This window comes from Aulostomus chinensis, chromosome 18 (genome assembly GCF_037954235.1).
Source record: "Aulostomus chinensis isolate RoL2024-O1b breed Wild chromosome 18, RoL_Achi_v1.0, whole genome shotgun sequence".
Taxonomy (NCBI): Eukaryota; Metazoa; Chordata; class Actinopteri; order Syngnathiformes; family Aulostomidae; genus Aulostomus; species Aulostomus chinensis.
This window is the reverse complement of record NC_141337.1, coordinates 10,522,395-10,542,395: the sequence shown is the minus strand read 5'-3', so window position 1 is coordinate 10,542,395 and position 20,001 is coordinate 10,522,395. Positions and strand designations below refer to the sequence as shown.

General features: G+C 43.3%; 3 protein-coding genes across 5 annotated transcripts in view; 1 reads left to right on the top strand and 2 right to left on the bottom strand.

The window, feature by feature from the left end:
• Window positions 1-8,800, bottom strand: part of coro7 (coronin 7) — a 115,005-nt gene extending 106,205 nt beyond the window's left edge. Inside the window, exons 1-6 of one of the 2 annotated variants that reach the window (XM_086186251.1) lie at window positions 8,511-8,800; window positions 5,916-6,012; window positions 5,240-5,320; window positions 5,001-5,071; window positions 4,091-4,277; window positions 2,795-2,871 (exon numbers count right to left, since the gene is read on the bottom strand). In XM_086186251.1, the coding sequence (XP_086042377.1) occupies window positions 2,795-2,871; window positions 4,091-4,277; window positions 5,001-5,071; window positions 5,240-5,320; window positions 5,916-6,012; window positions 8,511-8,570 (573 nt within the window). In that variant the 5' untranslated portion in view covers window positions 8,571-8,800. The remainder of the gene's footprint in view (window positions 1-2,794; window positions 2,872-4,090; window positions 4,278-5,000; window positions 5,072-5,239; window positions 5,321-5,915; window positions 6,013-8,510) is intronic. The other variant, XM_086186252.1, reaches the window with a different exon arrangement.
• Window positions 8,801-8,910: 110 nt separating this feature from the next.
• On the top strand, window positions 8,911-13,353 carry dnaja3a (DnaJ heat shock protein family (Hsp40) member A3a). Its single transcript, XM_086186253.1, has 11 exons — window positions 8,911-9,156; window positions 9,793-9,929; window positions 10,002-10,085; window positions 10,178-10,384; window positions 10,921-11,073; window positions 11,162-11,309; window positions 11,423-11,487; window positions 11,746-11,874; window positions 11,956-12,071; window positions 12,164-12,261; window positions 12,685-13,353. Exons 1-11 carry the CDS (start codon window positions 8,913-8,915, stop codon window positions 12,705-12,707), a joined length of 1,404 nt encoding a protein of 467 aa, XP_086042379.1. The 5' UTR covers window positions 8,911-8,912; the 3' UTR covers window positions 12,708-13,353.
• A 242-nt stretch (window positions 13,354-13,595) lies between these two features.
• hmox2b (heme oxygenase 2b) lies at window positions 13,596-19,714 on the bottom strand. Of its 2 annotated transcripts, none has more exons than XM_086186254.1 (7): window positions 19,603-19,714; window positions 18,905-19,038; window positions 17,886-17,993; window positions 17,634-17,751; window positions 16,631-17,122; window positions 15,649-15,772; window positions 13,596-15,559 (listed from the first exon to the last, which is right to left on the bottom strand). In XM_086186254.1, the coding sequence occupies exons 3-7, from the start codon at window positions 17,951-17,953 to the stop codon at window positions 15,432-15,434; spliced, it is 930 nt and encodes a 309-aa protein (XP_086042380.1). In that variant the 5' UTR covers window positions 17,954-17,993; window positions 18,905-19,038; window positions 19,603-19,714; the 3' UTR covers window positions 13,596-15,431. The 2 variants fall into 2 exon arrangements, with proteins under 2 accessions (XP_086042380.1, XP_086042381.1); XM_086186255.1 differs by lacking the exon at window positions 19,603-19,714 and adding an exon at window positions 19,356-19,588.
• Window positions 19,715-20,001: the final 287 nt, after the last annotated feature.

Sequence of the window (20,001 nt, the reverse complement as noted above, 5' to 3'; positions counted from 1 at the left end):
AGTCTATGTCTTCAGGCATCTGGGACTAAGCCAAAAACCTGCAAGACCAACACACACTCACACACACACATAAACAGGCTTTCCCACCACATGACCTATGGACAGGCTTGTCATGAGAAACCCTGTATGATGTGATCTCACCATTGTTACGTGAACAAAAAAGAACGAAGCCATTGAATTTTTCATATCTATTTTGACAGACCCTCTAATCTCGATACTGGACTTTACTGGTAGGAGATTTCCGTGACAACATTCCCACATCATTGATACTTTAATAGCTCCGATCAACTAATGTAACTTACCTTCTGCCTTTCTGAAATAGTAGAAGTCGCACAGTACAACTTCCTGTGTAAGCTGCTCTTTTAAAGTGGTCAAGAAGAATAGATTTAGTGAATGTGATATGAGTTAAAGCTAATGGAGCTAACTGAGAGCTAGCATATGATGTGTTGTTAAATAGTCCCCATCGCACTTTTGCTGAAGACAATCTTGCATTTCTGAGAGGTTTCTGGTTTCACAATCAGAACAACCTGTAGCTTCTCTGCAGTTCCTTTACTAAAAGCAGATTCTAAGTGTTGTTGTACGCCATACAAAAACAGCATTTACTGGCAGCGCATGCTGATGATAAGTTCAGCTACCAGGCCGTTTAGAGAGCCGTCATCTGTGGCTTTATTCTGGGTTTTACCAGCTGCTGAGTTGCCTGACCTGGCACACACACACCACAGAGTAAAAAAAAAAACCCAAACAAACAAAGCTACGTACACTCACTGCCATTCCATCTCAAGTGTTATCATGCAAATAACATCATTTAAGGGAGGAAACTATGTGCAAACACACAGATGAGGGTCCACTACAGATGTGTCCACCGAGCAAATACACTTTCCAAAGCCTATGACAATAACACACACGCACACACACTCATAAATGCACAGATGGAGGACCTAGATAGCAGAGTGTATTTGTGCATTTGAATGTGTGTGTGTGTTTGGTTGTGCTGATGCAGCAGCTGTTTAATCAAAGTGACAGAGCCTCATTCTCAGGCTGGTGTTAATGAGTTCTCCCCGCACACAACATTCACATGTATGCAAACACACCGTGGCGATGCCAGCCTCCCGTTCCCAGTCTCCCACGGTTACCACAGTCGTATGCGATTGACAGGCGGATCCCCTCATCAATCAGTCTATCCCACCATGAAAAATGTGGGGAGAGAATAACATAACTTTAAAAATTCAAGGTCAGCAGAGGATCATAAATCCTATTACACCATTTCTGCAACAGCATCCCGCGCTCCCCCTCCCTTTCAACTCACACTACCTGTGGATTCCCCTTCCTCACCCTGAAAAGCGCCTGTCTCCCTCCAAAAGTGTCATAAATATAAATACATGTCTCTCTAATGAGGCCTGTCATGATTCTTACTCTTTGGGGTGCTGGTCTCCCCTTCATCCCCCCACCCTAGCCTGTGCCCCACTGTTTACCCTAGAGAAAGGGCCCGGGGTGGGAGTGGTGGGGGATTGGACCCACATGTTGGCAGGCTCTATTTGCTTTAATAAGCTGGATTGGAGAGATTGAGAGGGGCCTTTTGGGTTAAATGACACCAGAGAACCTCAGAGGCCCCTGAAGCTCTGATCTCGGCAAACACATCCCCCTCCCCCAACTCCTTCCCTACATTTCAGGTGCCTTGTTCTTTGAGGGTGAGGGGCAGTGGTGGTAGCACAGTTGAGGATGATTATCCTGTCAAGGTAAATCTGGTGATTTGGAGGTAGCCTGTGATGGGTGGAGTAATTTGTTACTTGTCAGAGCAAAGACAAATAAAGGGGACCAGACTGACAATCATACGGGTTAAATGTGCACATTTTGTGTCAAAGTTGATTCGGACTCAGGTCTTATGAAGCACATCGTGTGTTGCTACACAAGGAGGGTCTCTGCCTCATTTTCAAAACGGGTGGATTCAAATCCACATTCCCTGCAGTGCACAAAAATTCAATATGACAAGCCTTCTACCGCTTAATAATTCCTCTTTTACTTAAAAACCCCTTATTTCTCTGCCCCCTACTCATAAACCACCTCCCTCATTCCTCATGTTAAACCAAATATTAACAACCTAATGGAAAGCCCTTCAAGCTCTATGATTATTTCCTGATGACACGTTTGAAAACGTGCCATATGGATCCATAAAACGCTGCACGATTTTCCCCTCGCACAGTTTCTGCTAGGCTCCAGATATATTACGTCCCCCTTTATAGCAGCTACTGTACAAGGCAGGGATGCGTTGGTGATGGTTGGGGAGGGGATGGAGGGATGATGGGGATGGGGGAGAGGTCAGGCGAGATCAAGATAAAACCCTGGCAGATTTATCCTTTACACACGTCCTTGTTAGTATTCAGAAGTTAATATAATCTGGCAAAGAAAATCCCCAACTTCATGTGTTTTGTTGCCATGTTCGAACACACTTTGATCACGGGGCTTTCAATGTTTCCCTCTGAACATTTTCAACAACTGCTCACTAATTCCTAAAAAAATGCGATGTGATCTCCACCCCTTTTATGAGCATTGCCCCTGTTGACATCTTAATGGATTTATCCCCATATAAGCATATATAAAACAGGACCGGGAGCAGCAGTGGCCAATTCGAAGTCTGCCATTCCAAACATGGATCACTGGCTCCATCTAGTGGTCAAATCTGAAGCAACAACGCCTCACTTGATGGGGAGTCAAAGTAGATAAAAAGGGCCATCTGTATAAAAGGTGAGTGCGTGTTTGTGTGTGTGTGTGTGTGGGGGGGGGGGCTTGTCCTCACCTTGCAGGTGGAAGCCAACAGGGAACCGTCCTGTTTCCAGCTCAGACTCTGCAGCTGGTCGCTGTGCTGCTCCAGAGCTGAGGACACACACAGCATTAATCAGAGAGGTGACAGAGGGAAAGTAGGGATGCACGATAATATCAACACATCACTAAACTGTGTCTGATCTGTTTCTGTATCTGATGGCCAGTAATTATATCTGCTGAGTTTTGCTGAATTCTTCTGAACATCTTCTTTCAGTTTGGATGAGGAAACAATAGTAATGTATAAATAAATATAGGATTTAATGCTACACGAGACAACTTCTTATTGTCATTTACCTTTTTTTTTTTTGCTATTAGTTTAGGAAATGGTAGGAGGCTAAAAAAAAAAGTCATTTTTATGGCATGAGACTATTGGCCAAATCAGTTTTAAGAATGTTGTTTAAAAAAAAAAATCAAATATCGTGCATCCCTCAGGAAAAGGACCGGAAACATTATGAAAATGTTAGACAGGACAAATGATGACAATTTTTTTTTTTTTTAATTACATGAAAATGAAAAAATGACAAGAAAAAAAATCCGATAGGTGAAAGCAGGAAAATAAAATGCGGCTGAGAGACAAAGCAATAAATGAAGCATAATTCAGAAAACACGTGATGAAAACTAAAAAAAATAGTGATGATTTACACCAAAGAATGCATTAAATACCTTTACGCTTACAGCGCATGAGAGAAAACATGTGCATTATGAGGCCGCAGTGCTGTAAGTGAGCACAGTGTAGCTGGTGTGGACACCAAACAGATGAGTTAAGATATAAACACACACGTGTGACTTTAACTCAGATAGTTAAAAAAAAAAAATCCAACACACATTCATTCAAACACAGGTTGCGAGAGGCATGGGGGGGGGGGGGTAACAGCAGTGAGCAGCAGCAGCCAGCTGTCGTGGGATGGGGAGCAGAGTGTTTTGGGGTGGAAGGGGATTTGAGGCCAGTGGATAGTGACTATATCCTGAGGCCAGTGTGTAGGGAGACTGGGACCAGGACTGCAAACCAACATATTACCTCTTCTGCTCCCACTCTCAGACAGAGCCACAGGGCTGCAAAATGTAGGCAGTGTCAGTCAGACTGTCCCCAACAAAAATCAAACTCAAAAAGACAGGACGCCAACTACCTCACACCATATATAATATACAGAGATTTATGTTACACATAGAAACAAAACAGACCTCAACAGAACAGAACTAACTGACAAAATGTAACAGAGAGTGCATGATGTACAACACTGATGCAGCTGCTGTTGCAAGCAGCAGGTACCTGCTAGCGGAGCATCCTGGCGACTGGTGTCCCAAATGAGCAGGGACTTGGTGGCGCCGACAGCCAGCAAACCAGAAGAGGTTGGATGGAACAGCAGCAGCTCCAACTTGCCCTGACCGGGATGAAGAGTGAGCTCTGGCTCGCTGGGCTGCTCCAGCTCTGGGTCACACAAACGCCACAGTTTCACCTGGAAATATATATATACAAAAAAAAAAAAAAGTAAAACAAATAAAAAGCTGGGTCATCTGACAGCATGCAAATCATCAGTCTCACTTTTCTTTTTCGAAAGAAAGAGTCTGAAAGCCTCAATGATTTGTTGCTCATTTGACTGTCACTTTAAAATGGTTTATTCTGTTGGCTAAAACAGGTTTAAAACCACACCAGACAAGAGCGACTTCTGCAGACTGCGGTCAGAGCAGCTGAAGAAGCAGGTGAGAGCTCACGGTGACGACGAAGCAGCACTAACAGATGACAATTAGAGGTTCTAGCTGACCGCAAGGACACCACGTGGAATGATTTGGAGGTCCAGGCTTGGATTTCTGTCTGATACTGGGTTGATGTAATGAAACTTCATGATGCTGGGCACTACAGATCACACTACACATCAATTACGCCGGTTCCTGAGGTAAGCCGAGCTGCTGAGTCTGAAGGTGCAGACCCACACTCAGCAAATTCCAGTAAGCTGAGGCACCTGTGGCTAGGGATTATGTGCTGAGGGGAGGGGGTCTTCAAAAGGTTCAAATAGGGGGAAAAAAAAAGAAACAAGGTGGGCAAGCTTATATCACATTCAAAATCCTGCCAGGAACAACAAAGCAGGCGGAGTCAGGGAGGATGGAAAGTTGAATTAATGCAGAAAAATAAAGTAGGATCGATACAAAAGACAGAAATAACAGAAGGGCGCTGAGCTCACCGTTTCATCTCCAGAGCATGTTCCCAGAAGACTGTCATCAAAAGGAGAAAAGTCCATGTCCGTCACCAGATCTGACAGAGAAGAGAGAAAAACAAATGGAACTTCGAGATCAGATCTGGATCACAGCTGCCGGGGTTTATTTCATGTGCAGAAGAGCACGGTGTCCTTGAGGGACTGGGGCGGAGACAGAAGAAGTGTGACAAAATGAAGTTTGGAAAAATAAAAATAAAGAAAAGTACCAGAGTGACAGGAAATCTGGGAGACAGTCCAGTGGCCATCTGAACCAGGTTTGACTGACGACAGGCCCAGCATTCCTCCACCTGCAGATAAACCATCTCACAGTTCACCGGTGCTCTCCCACCACAGTGTTTCTAAAACAACAGGTCCTCCCTCACTCTTTGTCAACTAAATTCATCAGCACTGTTGTAAACATCAAAAAAGTCTGGCATGATTTCTGCAAAAAAAATCTGAATGCCGGGTTTCTGATGTCAAGCCTCTGTTTGCATAGCAGGGGTTTTTGTTTGTTTTTGTACAGAATGACATTTCTCAATTTCGATTTTTTTTAAAGCGAATACGAAGCACAACCCAAGTTTTATTAAAGCAGGCAAAGACCATTGTGAAGGAGAGAGTATATGATGACTTTTGAGACATCACTCTCTCCTTGCCCCCATTGCTGGCGTTCACTGAAGCTAAGCAGGACTAGCCACAAAAAATCACACCCTAAAACCTTCTAATGGATTTTCAATAAAAACTTAAATAATTATGAAAAAAAAATACCATCCAGATCATGAGATGTTTTCTTTGAATCCTGCAGCAATAATACAGAATAGATTATCCTGATTAACTACAGGAAAAATCAACTGTGTCCCCAGAAATGAAAGATTCTTCTCCTTCACCCCGCTTTCATCGCCTTACCAGCCTGCTCCGTGTTAAAGACCACAAACTTGGAACTGGCTTTGATGTGGTTCCCCTGGCAGGAGAAGGAGCCAGCACGGACATCGCTGATCCATCCCTGGATTTACAGATATGCAGAGTAATAAGGAACAGATCAGAGCAGATGAAAATCATTATAATGATACCACAGAGAGGAAGAAGAGCATCTCATAAAACGAATGTGAAGTGCAAATGACTTGAACTCCAAGTGTTCATTTGACAAGTCTACACAAGAGTAGAAGCTAAACTGAAGAATTCAGCCCTGTTTTACAGACCCGTGTTGAAACAAAATATAAAAGAAAACCCAAGAGCGTGATAAACAGGAAGGATCTAGTTGACGCATTCGTGCTTCTGAAGGAACAATGTGCTGAGGAAGAGGAAGGACTCCCTGTGTCGCACTCTTAAAAGCTCTTTCATTACATTTACAAGGCCAGATTGGAGAGAGAAGAGCGCGTGTCTGCTCAACATGTTGTGACAACTACGGCTTATAGACCACGAGGGATGATGAACAGCTTCAAAGTTAAAATGATTCACTGCTCTGTTAAGGTGGCTCGTCAAATGTGCATATTTATTGTAGCTGGGATCATATTCATATTTCTATCAAAACACAATCAACTAAATATGTCAGTGGTGTGTAGAGCTGCACATTTCTTGCTTAAATGTGAATTTTAATTTCTTTCCTTAAGAATGAGGATCTTTCTTCTCTCACACGATTCCAAGCCATGATTTTTTTTTTTTTTTGGAACAAAAACATTAATTGCATGCTTATTAACCGCTCCTTGGGATGCGCAGTTTGGTTGATAGCCAGTATTTAACAATGACAATATTGTCTACATAAAAACAAATCTAAGAGATATTACACACTGGAAAATTCATGTAAACACTGTGAATTTAAAAATGCGTTTTCTTCATTTTCAAAACATTTGGAAAAGTCCATAAATGCGAAATTTACCACTTTATTTTCTCATCACAAACAACGGATGATGAGCAAAGATGAAGAGACTGGAGCAAAGCTGGATATCAGACCGATACAGATATATTCTTTAAAAAAAAAATAAAAAAGCTCAGTTATTTGCCCATACGGCGATGACGACGATACGATGTCCTGAGATGCTCGATGTTAACACCGGGCTTTAAACAGACATCATAACACGTGCCAAAGCGCCAGAGGAACAGGGGGCAATGAATTCCAGTCCTACTGGTGCGAGTGTGAGGAGTTTCAGGACCAAGTGTGAGGTGACAGTCAGAGTTGCAACTAAATCTCCATCACACAGACTGCACTTCCTCCGAGTGTGACTTCAATCGGACAAACGTCTGTTGAGATAATTGATCAACATACACACTGACATCTGCATCCAGACTGTCATCTCAGAATCTAGACCCTCTTAGACCCCAGATCCCCATAAGATCCAGACTTAAAACTCAGCACTGCACTTCCTCGAGGAACCTGCAATGCACACGCCATGTCTGATATTGATCGATTGATATTTCTTGCATTAATAGATAGATTGAAAGGCTTTTTTTTTTTCTTTATGGATCAATTTTGGTGGTCCGGAAAACTCTTCAACTCTTGGCTAAGATTGCATCCGCAAGCCTGTGATATAACAGAGCTGTTACCCCCATGCCAAGCTGACTAGACGGATCCCTCGAGGACTCATCATGTCATGCAGTGACTAAACTTTCACCGTGTGGGAAAACTCAAACAGTCCCCGTTCATCTGGGGCAAGAACAACCATCTCATCTTGTACCTGCTTTTTTGATAAACCTGCTACTGGTCCTGTTTTCTCTCTTGTACAGTGTTTTGGCAGACAGTGCAAAGAATGGACACAACCACACATATCTCTGGTGTCTGTTGTCAAATGGACTAGTTTAACATTCAGGGCAGCAAAGCACCACCTGCTGCTCAGAGACTGGAGACAGACCAAGACCATCCACTGGCTTTGTGCATGCCAGAGATTTTACTGCCTCTCTAAACAAGGTGGGGGATTACATAATGCACCTCAGCAAGGAAGGCTGCGGGCATTGCAACTTGACATAAACGGTCCAGAGGATGACAAACATGGCAGACCTGCAGATTTGTACACCGCAGTCCAGACACGTCGCCTCCTGCAGCATATAGAGCAGTTACTACAGAAGGGGATGCTGTGTATCGCGTACATCAAATATTAATCATAAGATTTTTCCAATCAGGTTTTAATCTTAAACCTTGACTGACATGAAAAATCTCTGCACATATGTCAAACACTATTCCAACAACACTTCATCATGAAGAAACAACGAGGAAACTCAGACAATATCTATGATGAACGTCATTGCAACATCAGTTCTAGACTGGTAGCCTTGAAACCACATGGCACGTAGTTTTACTATTAACCGGTAGTATGTGTGGATGAGTGTGTAAATCACATATTCGTGCATCGTTTGTTCTGTATTACGATGCAGCCTTCCAGTTGCAGGAAGTTCAACATCCCGTGCAAGCAGGCGTTCCCCCAATTAAAGTAGCATAGCTAACGTTAATAACCAATGCTATTGTTAGCAGTGAAACTGGCAATACCAGACGGCAAATATGCTACTCACATCTTTCTTGGCAATTTTTGGAGTGGTGTTTTTGAATTTCGAGGTCTTAAAGCGATTCATGCTGCCCTCCCTGATTCACTTTGGTGCCTTCCGGGTGTCTGTGTCGGGCTGGTTGGTGCTAAGCTGAGAGCTCCTGCTACAGCTGTCAGCTCAGGTTGGTCCCACGCAGGCAGTGTCCGCTCGTTTTTGTCTCAGCATGGTCCGGTTGGGCGGGGTTTCTTTCTAAACAGAACACCGCTCTCTGTCACAAACTAGACGTTTAAAAAGTCTTCACCCGTTTAAGTGTCATGAAAGTTTGCTCGACATTCCATTGCTTGATTGACATGATAAAACGTAAACGGTAAATATAAAAATAAACGTCCACTAAAGTACAACTTTTACGCTAACACCCCTCTTCCGGACATGCGCAATATACCCGAGACGGCGGCTAGTGTCGGAATGATGGCGTCCTCGGCTGTTCGTTGCTCCTCACGCTGGATTACTGTCGTCGTGTCTTCTGGACGTCGCCGGGGCCCCGTGGCGGTCTTCTCCGCTTCTCATGGCGGCGTCCGTAACCTTTCTACAGTGGGAGCGGAAAAACTGTGGCGAGGAGGGAGCCTGGTGGGCGGCGGAGCAGGGACAGCGTTGACATTGAAAGGGCTCTCAGGTGGCGTATGGCATTAGCCTTAGCTGGACCTAGCTAGGCCAAGCTAACTTTGTTGTCATCTCTGTTTTACCCACGCGAAACAGTTAAAGTAACTCTGTAGGTTCATGCAGACTCAAACTGGCATTCGAGAGAGATGACTTTGTGGGACATAAGTGTTGTATTTAAAATGCGTGTTCAGTCCCATGTCATGATGTAATGATGATGCGAACACTTAAGCTAAGTGTAACAGGAACAGTCCTCTTAAACCTGATGTTGCAAGACCCCTATGCCACGGTTTGGGAATTGATCGTTGTTCTTATGTCTGAATAAACTGTTTTAGAACTTACCGGAATATTATTGCACCTTAAGCGGGTCTTCTTACCTGCCTCACATTTTTCTTGCTCGAATCTTCTGAGAGCCTGAAATGTTAAGACATGGTTGCTGACATTACTGTTAAACGCCAGTTTTACTGCTCAGCTACAACTTAAATTTAGTGACATTTCAGGCGTCAACTAGCAATAAACTTGAAGACGCCGGTCAAGATGAGAGAAGCTGCAGTCGAGTCAGTTGCCCTGTGCTACTTGGTTTGTCGCTAAAGTGCAGCTGTATTGTTCTCGATGGCATTTACTTACCCTATTTTCCTGAAACTTCCCTCAGGTCTCAAGTCCCCTCATGTTATTTGCACCTCGTCCTTCCACACAAGTGCCCCTTGCAACAGTAAGCAGGACTTTTACCAGATCCTTGGGGTTCCTCGCTCAGCAACCCAGAAAGAGATCAAGAAAGCCTACTACCAGGTCTGATCCTCCCCAGCAAAGAATCACAACTGTTGCTGCTAAGCTGACCAGTTGTGTTTGTTGTTCCCTTAGATGGCTAAAAAGTACCACCCTGACACCAACAAAGATGACCCACAAGCCAAGGAGAAATTTGCTCAGCTGGCGGAAGCTTATGAGGTTTGGTGTTCGAATGTTCACTTGTGTATTCTTTTAAATCTATTTCATCTTTCCTTTTAAAATTCCTGTGAGCTAATGTTGCTTTTTCTCAGGTCCTGAGCGATGAAGTTAAGAGGAAGCAATACGATACATATGGCTCAACGGGCTTCGACGGCGGCCAGGCAGGTGGAGGGCAGCAGTACTGGTCTGGACAAACCACCAATGTGGACCCAGAGGAGCTTTTCCGCAAGATCTTTGGGGAATTCTCAGGAGGCCGTGGCTTTGGGGACTTCAGTGCCGTATTTAACCAGCCACAGGAGGTTAGTCGGGCACGCTGGGATGTAAGAGTGTGATTACTTGAGCAGGTACCATGCTGAAGCACGATTGTCCCCACTGTATTTCGTTGTAATATATACAATTAGAATTTGAACACTACTGTGCACAAGACTGATTTCATATGACACAAGTAAGACATAGAAGTACTAAAAACGGTCTGTTTTCAAAGCATTCACGCATTCAGTGTTGAATTGTGTTCTCAAGGTTCTTCGGGTATCTCTGAGTTTATGAGGAGGAGGGTTGACCTCAGGGTGGCAGCATTACATCATCACTTAACTTATATTTGAATCCTGCAGATTAGAGTTGATAGGTCAGGACAGGAGCTCGAGGTGAGTGGATGAGTCTTGCAGCAGTGGGATGGGAGAGAAAAATCGATCTCGTCTCAAGCTCTGCTGCCCATTGCCACGCACTCTGACTAGACTTTAGTGGCTGAACCTGCTTGGGCACGGTACAGATCAGCTGGATCACTGGTTGCTGTTGGTAAGTAATTAACATCTGGCTACTTCTTTTTTCAACCCAGTACATCATGGAGTTGACATTCACTCAGGCAGCAAAGGGAGTGAACAAAGAGATGTCCATTAAAGTGGAAGCAGCCTGCCAACGCTGTGACGGAAAGGGCCACGAGCCCGGCACGAAGGTCCAGCACTGCCACCACTGCAATGGCTCTGGCATGGTAAGAAGCTGTAATATCCACTGCTTCTCTCCTCAGTGTGTCATGTATGGTCTTTGCCAAACAGTTGTGGGGGGTTTTTTTCACGCAGGAGACGGTAAACACCGGACCGTTTGTGATGCGCTCCACGTGTCGCCGCTGTGGTGGCAAAGGAACGGTCATTTCCACCCCTTGTAACTCCTGTCGTGGGACGGGACAGACCAAGCAGAGGAAGAACGTGATGGTTCCTGTGCCTGCAGGTCGGTCAAACTCAACTCGCCCATCAATCAATGCAAAACGTCAGCCTGTAGTGTGTTAGCCACAGTCACAGACACCTTTAAGATATTTCCCACTTTATTCAATTTGCTTTCAGGAGTGGAGGATGGCCAAACAGTCCGAATGCCGGTTGGAAAGAAAGAGATTTTCATCACTTTCAGGGTGAGTATCTGTGTCAGTGGTCGCCAGCGCTTTCCATCTCATGAAAGATCACCATCTAATCTCTCTGTTTCTACACTCTTTGCATATTTCACATAAAGGTTCCGTTCACATTTCAGCTCGCACCATTTTTCTAGCCTAATAAACAAGGTTACACCCAGTTTAACTTAGTGCTGCGTCTGACCCCGGCTTAGAGGTAGCACTACTTGGACCAGCTAACTGTGGTACGCTGCTCTTAATGTGCTCTGGTGTGTTTTCCAGGTCCAGAAAAGTCCAGTATTCAGGAGGGACGGTGCAGACATCCACTCTGATCTTTTTATTTCTGTGGCACAAGCCATACTGGGTGGCACAGCTAGAACACAAGGCCTTTATGAAACGCTTAATTTATCAGTAAGTACTCGTTTCATCTCAAACACATGACATACACACATAGAAAACTAAATGGTAAGTGAATGATGCGTGGCTTTTCAGATCCCTGCAGGCATCCAGACAGACCAGAGGATTCACCTGGCAGGGAAGGGGATTGCTCGCGTCAGTGGCTACGGCTTTGGAGATCACTATATCCACATCAAAATAAAAGTACCCAAGTAAGGCTCTCTGAAACCAACAGCCAGTCGAAAGGGCCTCGTAGTTGAATTCTTGCTGCGGGATGAAAATGACAGGCTGTTCTCCTGTGTAGGACACTGACGGACAGGCAGAGAGCCCTACTGACAAGTTACGCCGAGGACGAGACTGACGTCGAGGGAACGGTTAACGGTGTCACTGGCACCACCACAGGTAAGTCCTCCCTTTCTTCTTCTTGCTGTTCATGCTTGATATGAATCCCAGTTAGGATCTCAAGGAGGGACGTATTTAGACCTGGCTGATGCACTGTTCATCTCTGTCCAGGTGGGGGCAGCAGTGGTAAGCAGTTTGAGACAAGACAGGGAGAGTTCAGAGGAGGGCGGCTTCTTTTCCAAATTTAGGAAACTGCTTATTTCTTCTTAACAGCCACAAACTGGTTACGACTATTACTGATCAATGCTGCAAGAAAATGATTTCCTCTTTCATAATCTGGTTTGTGGCTGTCAAGAGTAAAACATGCACCTCTGAGTAGTAGTTCCACTCCAATGGTCCTTATCCATCTTTACACAGCTTTTGTCACTGCTTTTAACCTTAAACTCACTTGTTTTACTCCACATATCTATTTATTTTTTAAAGGTAAGAGGTCCTCCTGGAACTGAGATGTTTCATCACAGGGCTGAAGGGGAGGAAAGTGAGAACAGCCATACTTTAGAGGAAGAGCCAGAAGTTCCACAAGTGTTGGATGAGGCCTTGAAGGGTTCTGAATGGACCAGAACAGACCTTCCTATGCAGCCCTGTAGTGAATAAAACAGAGGAATACCTGCTTTGTTCTTTTGCTACACCAAGACGCACACGAGGGGATGTTCCAGTGAACCTCGCCGTCACATGTCCATTACAGACTGGGTCAGCTATCATCTGTGCATGATGGTTTTAGATTTGATGGTATTGACAGACATGCACACATAAAATATTGTACTTAAAAGTTTCCTCTGGGATTAAAAATCCTCATTTAATCTCCTATAAACCGATGTTAACATGAACGCCTCAGTTGTTTGTAAGATTTTCACCACCACCGTCCCAACAGGTAAATAGTGACATCATAGACGTAGAGCCACAGTGTGTAGTTGGGTCTTCTGTCTGCTTTAGGAATAGACAGTGGAAGATTAACATGTGGTTCAAGCATTCCTGAAGTGTCTGGAGACCCTCTCTGTTCCTCTTTTAACCTCTGAAGACAGAATTCGCCCAGAGATCTGTACATAAGCAGCAGCATCAATGTGACATGAGTAATGTTGTACATCTATAATAAAATTATAGTCTGCAAAAAAAAATTTTTTTTGGTTTGTTTCAGAAGTGCCAAAAGTAAGAGCTGATTATATTTAAAACATTGACGCATTTTGGTGACGAGGAACATCTCAATGTCGGGCAAAATACTCCAGCTATTTTTTTTTTTTTTTTTTTTTTTAAATTTCACAGATACACCTATTAAACTGAACTCGCATTTGAACACGTCTGTCACAGAAAAAACACCAAGGCTCTTGAAAACAGAGTTGTGCATTCTGTTTATTTCATAATAGACACAAGTTACCGACTGGATTTTCACTCATACAGCAAGTTTCCTACCCAGCGACTAATAAAGCTTTGTCAAGTTAGATGCACAAAATTAAGAGCAGATAATGCAGGATTATTCAAAAACAAATCAGGCATTCCACTTTTTATTTTTTTTAATTTAATTCATGGCCAAACCTGCATCTGATTCAAGTAAGTGTCCAACTCAATATGTTCAAAATACCGTTAGCGTAATGAGGATGAAATCTAACACAGGCAAGAGTCCCTGCATTCACCCTCCTTGTTATATCGCCAACAGGCTGCAACACAACCCTGAGACTCAAATATAAAACACTTAGACCACTGGTGTGATCGAACAGCTGCACGCCAGCTGATTTTCCTAAGTGAATATTCCATACCTGTATGAATGAACGTGCTGCCCTGGAACGTGGTTAAAAAAAATGTATTCTCTTACATCCAAGCAAAGAAGGCGGGGAGAAAACGACAGTTTGTAAAGATGAAGGAAAGGTCAAGGTTTCAGATAAATATTTAAACTTCAAAGCACATAACTGTGCAAACGCACCGCATATACACAAAATATTCTTCGCTGAAAATCGTGGAGTAAAATACAGTATGAGAAATATAACTGCAGCAAGTGACGAAGAATATCCAGGCCTGCCGAGGGACCTGCCGACTGCGTGGATCACAACACTCGGATCCATCACACCTTCACCAAGATGAGCTTGGTACCAGTTCCAAGGTTAGGCAAAACATTTAACTTTGAAATAAAAACAGCTTGAATGACCTCTGTCCTAATATAGGCTCCTGTGAAAGGTAAACCTGATTAATAAGGACTCATTCATGTTGAAAAGTTGAACTGTGCAATTAAATCAACAGGCAGTTTTTAAAAACAACAAAACAATCCAACAACATACCCCAGCATGTAATTCTGAAACAAACAGTATAATCAAACATGCATCAGTAGAGATTTACATACCTGGTAATTTTACTAACATCTTAAGTATGTTTTAATTTTTTTTTTTAAATCATACACTTGTAAAAAGTGTAGCTGTGCTATTTAATAAGAAGGGGGGGGGGACAGTCCTATCAACTGTCTCACAGTACACAAGCAGAGCGGAAACATTTATGGATCATGAAAAGTGATGATAGACACGTGTGGGGGGTGTTTAACCCTCATAACTGGAGCTGCGATCAATGTGAGGAACAAGAAATACAGTGCAAGGGGACGGTTTCCTCATTCTCACCGTTTTATCCTGTTAAATATTGTAACCTAATTAAGATCTCGCAATACAAAAACACAAAAGTCTGCTCAGGAAGAAACCTGCTCTGCTACTCAACTCGAACATATGCATAGAATGCTGAAACGTTTCAACAAGCTCACCTTGATTTACTCATGATAATTCAGTTATCATTGCCAGCATCTATAGGTCATGTGCTCTGTCTGTCTACAATTTAAAATCAAGGGTAAATGTTACATCCCATGATAAATGATGTAGTCACAGGTAGGATGGATGGTGCAAAGGAGGTAGAAAACTAAACAGACTAGACGAAAATACTGTAACTACCTGCTAGAGGGAAGGATGGAGTTGATATCCTAATGGTCCCAGTCATCATCGAACTGGAATTCCATTGGTGAGAAAAAGATCCCAGATTCTCCCATCATTACGTAACATTTAATACCCTTGGACCTGTTTAGAACACTTGGATGGAACGGTGACATGCTCAACAGTTTGTGGGGATTTTCTCGTCTCCTTACTGTCCGTCCTTCAGCGTTTCTCCTTCTTCTCTCTCAAAGCAACAGAGTGACAGGAGCTGGATCACATCAGGTACCATGCAGCCAATCCAGCTAAAGCAGCAAACCAAGTGGCGAACAGGACTTGTCCTGTTGGGTGTCGCAGTACTGCCATGGCAAGCTGACATGCGGCTGTTGTTCCACCAGAAGCAGCTGTGACACAAAGTGGAGAAGGAAATTGAATAAGATCTTTACAACAGCTTCATAAAGCAACTGGTACAGCAAGAGAGGTGAGATCATACCCATTTTGGCTGCATAGTAGGGACATTTGCTGATGTCTCCATCCATTGCTCCATGGACAGGCATGCCAGCATCTAAAACATCCTCTTTGATGGTTTTGCCAATCTCTTCCAACTCTTCAAACACCTACCAGCAAGAACAATGTCAAACTTGTAGCGTACATGCAGCTATACAAGAGGGAAACACTGTGGATGTTCCTTGGGAAGTATGTAGTACAGAGCACTACCATCAGCAAACCAACTTGCTCACAAAAACAGTATGTCTGTGCTGATGCAAGGACTGCGATGTGTTCACCTAAAACGCATGATGGTCATGAGGTTCCTTTTCGAGAGGCCTTAAATATGAACAGCACACAAGCATGAGCCAATTAATTGTGCAGATCTTCAGTCAGCCTGGGCCGCGTTATTAATGGCAACAAGATAATTGTTCAACTTAATATCAATAGTTCAAATGAATTAAGTGCATAACAAATACACCCGAAACATGCTCCTTCCCTCACTCATAAGCAGCTTATCATGTCCTGTGATAATGGGACAGTTATGTGACATTCAACAGGTGGTTACTCCAGCTGGACAATCAATGGAACACAAAAACAGAAACACTTCAGTAGACGACTCTAGGCTTCCCTCTCTCTGGGCACATTAGCCAGCGCTGACTAGGGGACCCCAAGGTATTCCTAGACCAGCGCTCGCTATGCTGGCGTTTACCTCGTGGCCCCCTCCAAACTGGACCAGGCTAAAAAAATTCCAGGAGGCTTCCTTACTAGATTCCTAAACCCCTTCAACTGGTTCCTTCCCACGAATAGGAGCAGCAGCTGGAGTCCTTCGTGGATGACTGTGAGGAAGATGCCAGCCAACCTCCTGACAAAACTCATTATAGCAGCTTACACCCACTCAAATATAAGCAGCGCTGACCCCCGTGATATAATTATTGTTTTCTCCATTTCCACTGACCCATCTTCTTCCTCTTTTTCCTGCCTCTTACCTCCATGTTGAAATGGAAGGCCTTGACAGCCTCATCCACCAGCCTCTTCTTCGTCTCCATGTCTAGTTCTAACTCATTCATCCGGCTGCGGTACAACTGCTTGAAAGCTTTGGCACTATGGATGGCATCAAACTGGTAGAATTCAAGGCCCTCTCCTGTTTGAGGAAGCTTCAAAGCTCTCTGCGCCACCTTCTTCAACACCTGGCCCCCGGATAGGTCACCCATGTAGCGAGTGTACGCATGGGCCACCAGCAGCACTGGGTCCTCCTGTCCTACTTGGTGAATACGGTCCACGTAGTGTTGTGTGGCTTGGGAACAGCTGATCTGGCTTTGCCATTCAGGGCCATAAAAGTACTCAAGGTCACGGGCCAGGGCCTCATGGCGGTGCAGCTCTGAAGGAAAATAAAGAGGGGCAAAATGGCAATGGTCCTTGTTCCGTTCTATCTCCTCTTCCATAGCGGTGTAAGTATAGTAGAGCGCTACGGCACCAAGCTGTGAAAGCAAAAAGAAAATGTGTCATGTACCTTTGTTTGGCTCTTTTGTTTTACATTTTTTGCATCTCTTTTAACCTAATTGATTTATTACTTTTGTTAACTCAGCTTCTTATGTCAAAGAGCTTATAATGTCACCAATCTCTTGGTCTGTCTGTTAGTAAAATTTTGCAAAAACTTAAGAGACACGCTTTCCAAACTTGGAGGTTTTAGCAGTGGGCAAAGAAGAAACCATTCAAATTTTAGTCAAACCTGTTTTGCACAGTGAAACCATTAAAAAAACTGGGGGTTTTTTTGTATATTTTACATTGTTTTTGGCAGATGGCTGCACTTTCAAACACTGTTCTGTAGTTGTTTCTTGTCATCTCATGGAAAAGTTTGACAAGCCTCATCATGTAGTTATTGGACATTATTACGATGCGTTAATTGCAAGCTGAGGTTGACGGTCATTTAGAGCTGTCATTCATGACTGATGAAGGAAAAAAAAAAAGATACCACTGCTGTAGACTGACCTTGAAGAGTTCTTTGCGGATGCGTCCTCTAAGGAAATCCTTTACAAACTGGGTGTTTTCTGCTTTTTCATGAACATCTTTGGTCCCTGCAGCCAGCACCTCAGACAGATCATCAGGACTAGGGGGTGAGTTGGGGGGGGGGGGGGCGTCAATAAATGTATGTATCTATATATGTATATCTATTTTTTTTTTCAATATTATTCCACACTTCCCCCGTCTAAAGATAATGACGTTCCAACGTGAGTGATTTACCTGAGGGTGTCATCTTTCTCCTCATACACAGGACCATCTCCATTGGACACACTCTCTTTTGTCGCCATCTTTTCTACTGTTGTTGGTGGGTCTGCCAGTCACTGCACCCTAAAAATCAATGAAAGATTGTGTTATTGTCACATTACCGCCTTCACACATGGTGGCGTTCACATTGCAAGGCTAAATCATAGACTAAAATCATGTTACATTATCATGAGCAACCCTTATTCGTTGGGCTTCGTTTCTGTAACTCTGGCTTTGAGTGGTGCTGTCTAAAGATATCTCTTGGAGCAGCATTGCACAACTGTTTTTCAGAACAAACAAGGGGGGCAGTGTCAGGATGCAGTAACTGCTGCTTTTATTAAGGTCCGTTGAACCTCAAATAGGAACACAATAACAGAGCATACATCATGGCATTGTTATATTAATTAAAATGTGTAAAACCAGGATGACGCCGAAAACACTATCAAAAGTTATTAAGAAAATACAAATGAAAAGAAGGATGTTAAAGGGTTCTATGTACATATCTAGCACAGTTTCAACTAGGAATCAACAGATTATTATCTTAAATATTCATAATTTTTATATCATTGCTGTGGGCATACTTTTAGTCACCAGACAATTAGACTCTATCAATGATTTCGATTTAGCTTTTTTCCTCCTCTTCAGTTCAGTTAAAGAATGCCGGGAAAGGAATGTGTTTTCTTTTCTGATTATTTCTATTATCATTTTCACAGATTATTCAAAGACAGCCTTGTGATGGAGTTTGGATGCAGCTTTCAATTTTGGAAGGGAGACATTTTGAGAGAAATTCTTACAATAACCGCAACTGAATATTTGCAACAATTATCAGTTGTCACCGTCCTTTATTCATTAATAAACTTCTATCAGCCCTGAAACAACAATATCAGCCCATCCCTGGTCTCAGACACCTCAAAATTCGGATCCCTTCCCTTTTATTTTTGAGATTACATTAACATTTATGGTTATAAATCACACAAAGTGCAATAAAAACTTACCAATGAGCCAGCAGAGGTCTTATAACAATAAAGGCTAATCCTTTTTTTCCCCTGTTGTCCCTGAGGTGAAGATGATGATGGCCAAAGGGAAAATATCGTCTTCCAGTTGACTCTGCTGTTTGACCTTGTTTGTACTGGAAGTGAGACAAGACAACGTCAAAGCTATTAAATCGGGCTCCAGGTCGCGGCTGCTTTGATTTATACAAGAGGAGCTAGTTAAAATTCAATCTAGGCTTAACCACACGAACACTGTTAAACAAAAAGCAGCACATTAAACACAGCACAGGCCTTCTGGTGTTTACCAGGAGTCGCAAGCTAAGAAATAACGTCACATTCCGCTAACGTTAGCTGTTCGTGTTGCGGAGTGAACCCAAGTCTCTGAAAATTTATTCTACTCAAGTTTAGCATAAATTATAAGCTCTTTTATAAAGACACAATTAAAGCACTCAACTGTTGTCGAACACGATGACGTTATTCAACTTGCACTCGAACAACAGCTAACTTTTCGAGATGACGCTAGCGAGCCTATAGCTAACAAGCCTTTCAACAAGCTAGCAAACTGATATAAGGTCTGACCGACAAGGTGGCATTACATAGCCCAGTCGGCACGACTATTCACGTTGAGTTGAGTGTTGACATTCATACAACCGAAGGCTCTGGTATCGCAATCACTTTGCAACAACAAACATTAGCCTCACCACTATGCGTCGTCCCCGGTAACTCACGTCCAGGGCGCCTGTCCAACTCCGCCCCCAGCCAGTTGCGAGCGGTCAGGTGTCTCAACACAGGAAGTGCTGAGGAGACAAATTCACTTGAGGAAAGTGCAAAGTTCACTAAGCAATGTGTGGTTGTGGCACCATACACAGTCCCACTCCGTGTATTACTCATTTGTGAAGACAAGAGGATTCCCAGTGAATTGTAGTGATTTATTCAAATTTTAAAGATACCTTGTTGAGAAGACTTTAGCAGTTATCTTGTCCCCGACAGGTCATGATACCAAGTGTAGTTCACTTAAAAAAAAAGGCTGCATTGGTGTGTTCTTGTGTGATATTTGTAATACTGAATAGAATGTCATCAATCACAACAAATCAGACGAT

Bases quoted from the DNA above. Each gene is read 5' to 3' on its own strand.
- dnaja3a (XM_086186253.1), top strand. From the start codon at position 8,913: ATGCGCAATATACCCGAGACGGCGGCTAGTGTCGGAATGATGGCGTCC. The intron at 9,930-10,001 runs GTCTGATCCTCC...TTGTTCCCTTAG, and splicing joins TCAAGAAAGCCTACTACCAG to ATGGCTAAAAAGTACCACCC. The intron at 11,310-11,422 runs GTCGGTCAAACT...ATTTGCTTTCAG, and splicing joins GATGGTTCCTGTGCCTGCAG to GAGTGGAGGATGGCCAAACA.
- hmox2b (XM_086186254.1), bottom strand. From the start codon at position 17,953: ATGGCGACAAAAGAGAGTGTGTCCAATGGAGATGGTCCTGTGTATGAG. The intron at 17,752-17,885 runs GTAAATCACTCA...CTCACCCCCTAG, and splicing joins GAGAAAGATGACACCCTCAG to TCCTGATGATCTGTCTGAGG. The intron at 15,560-15,648 runs GTATGATCTCAC...TTTGTGTCACAG, and splicing joins CTACTATGCAGCCAAAATGG to CTGCTTCTGGTGGAACAACA.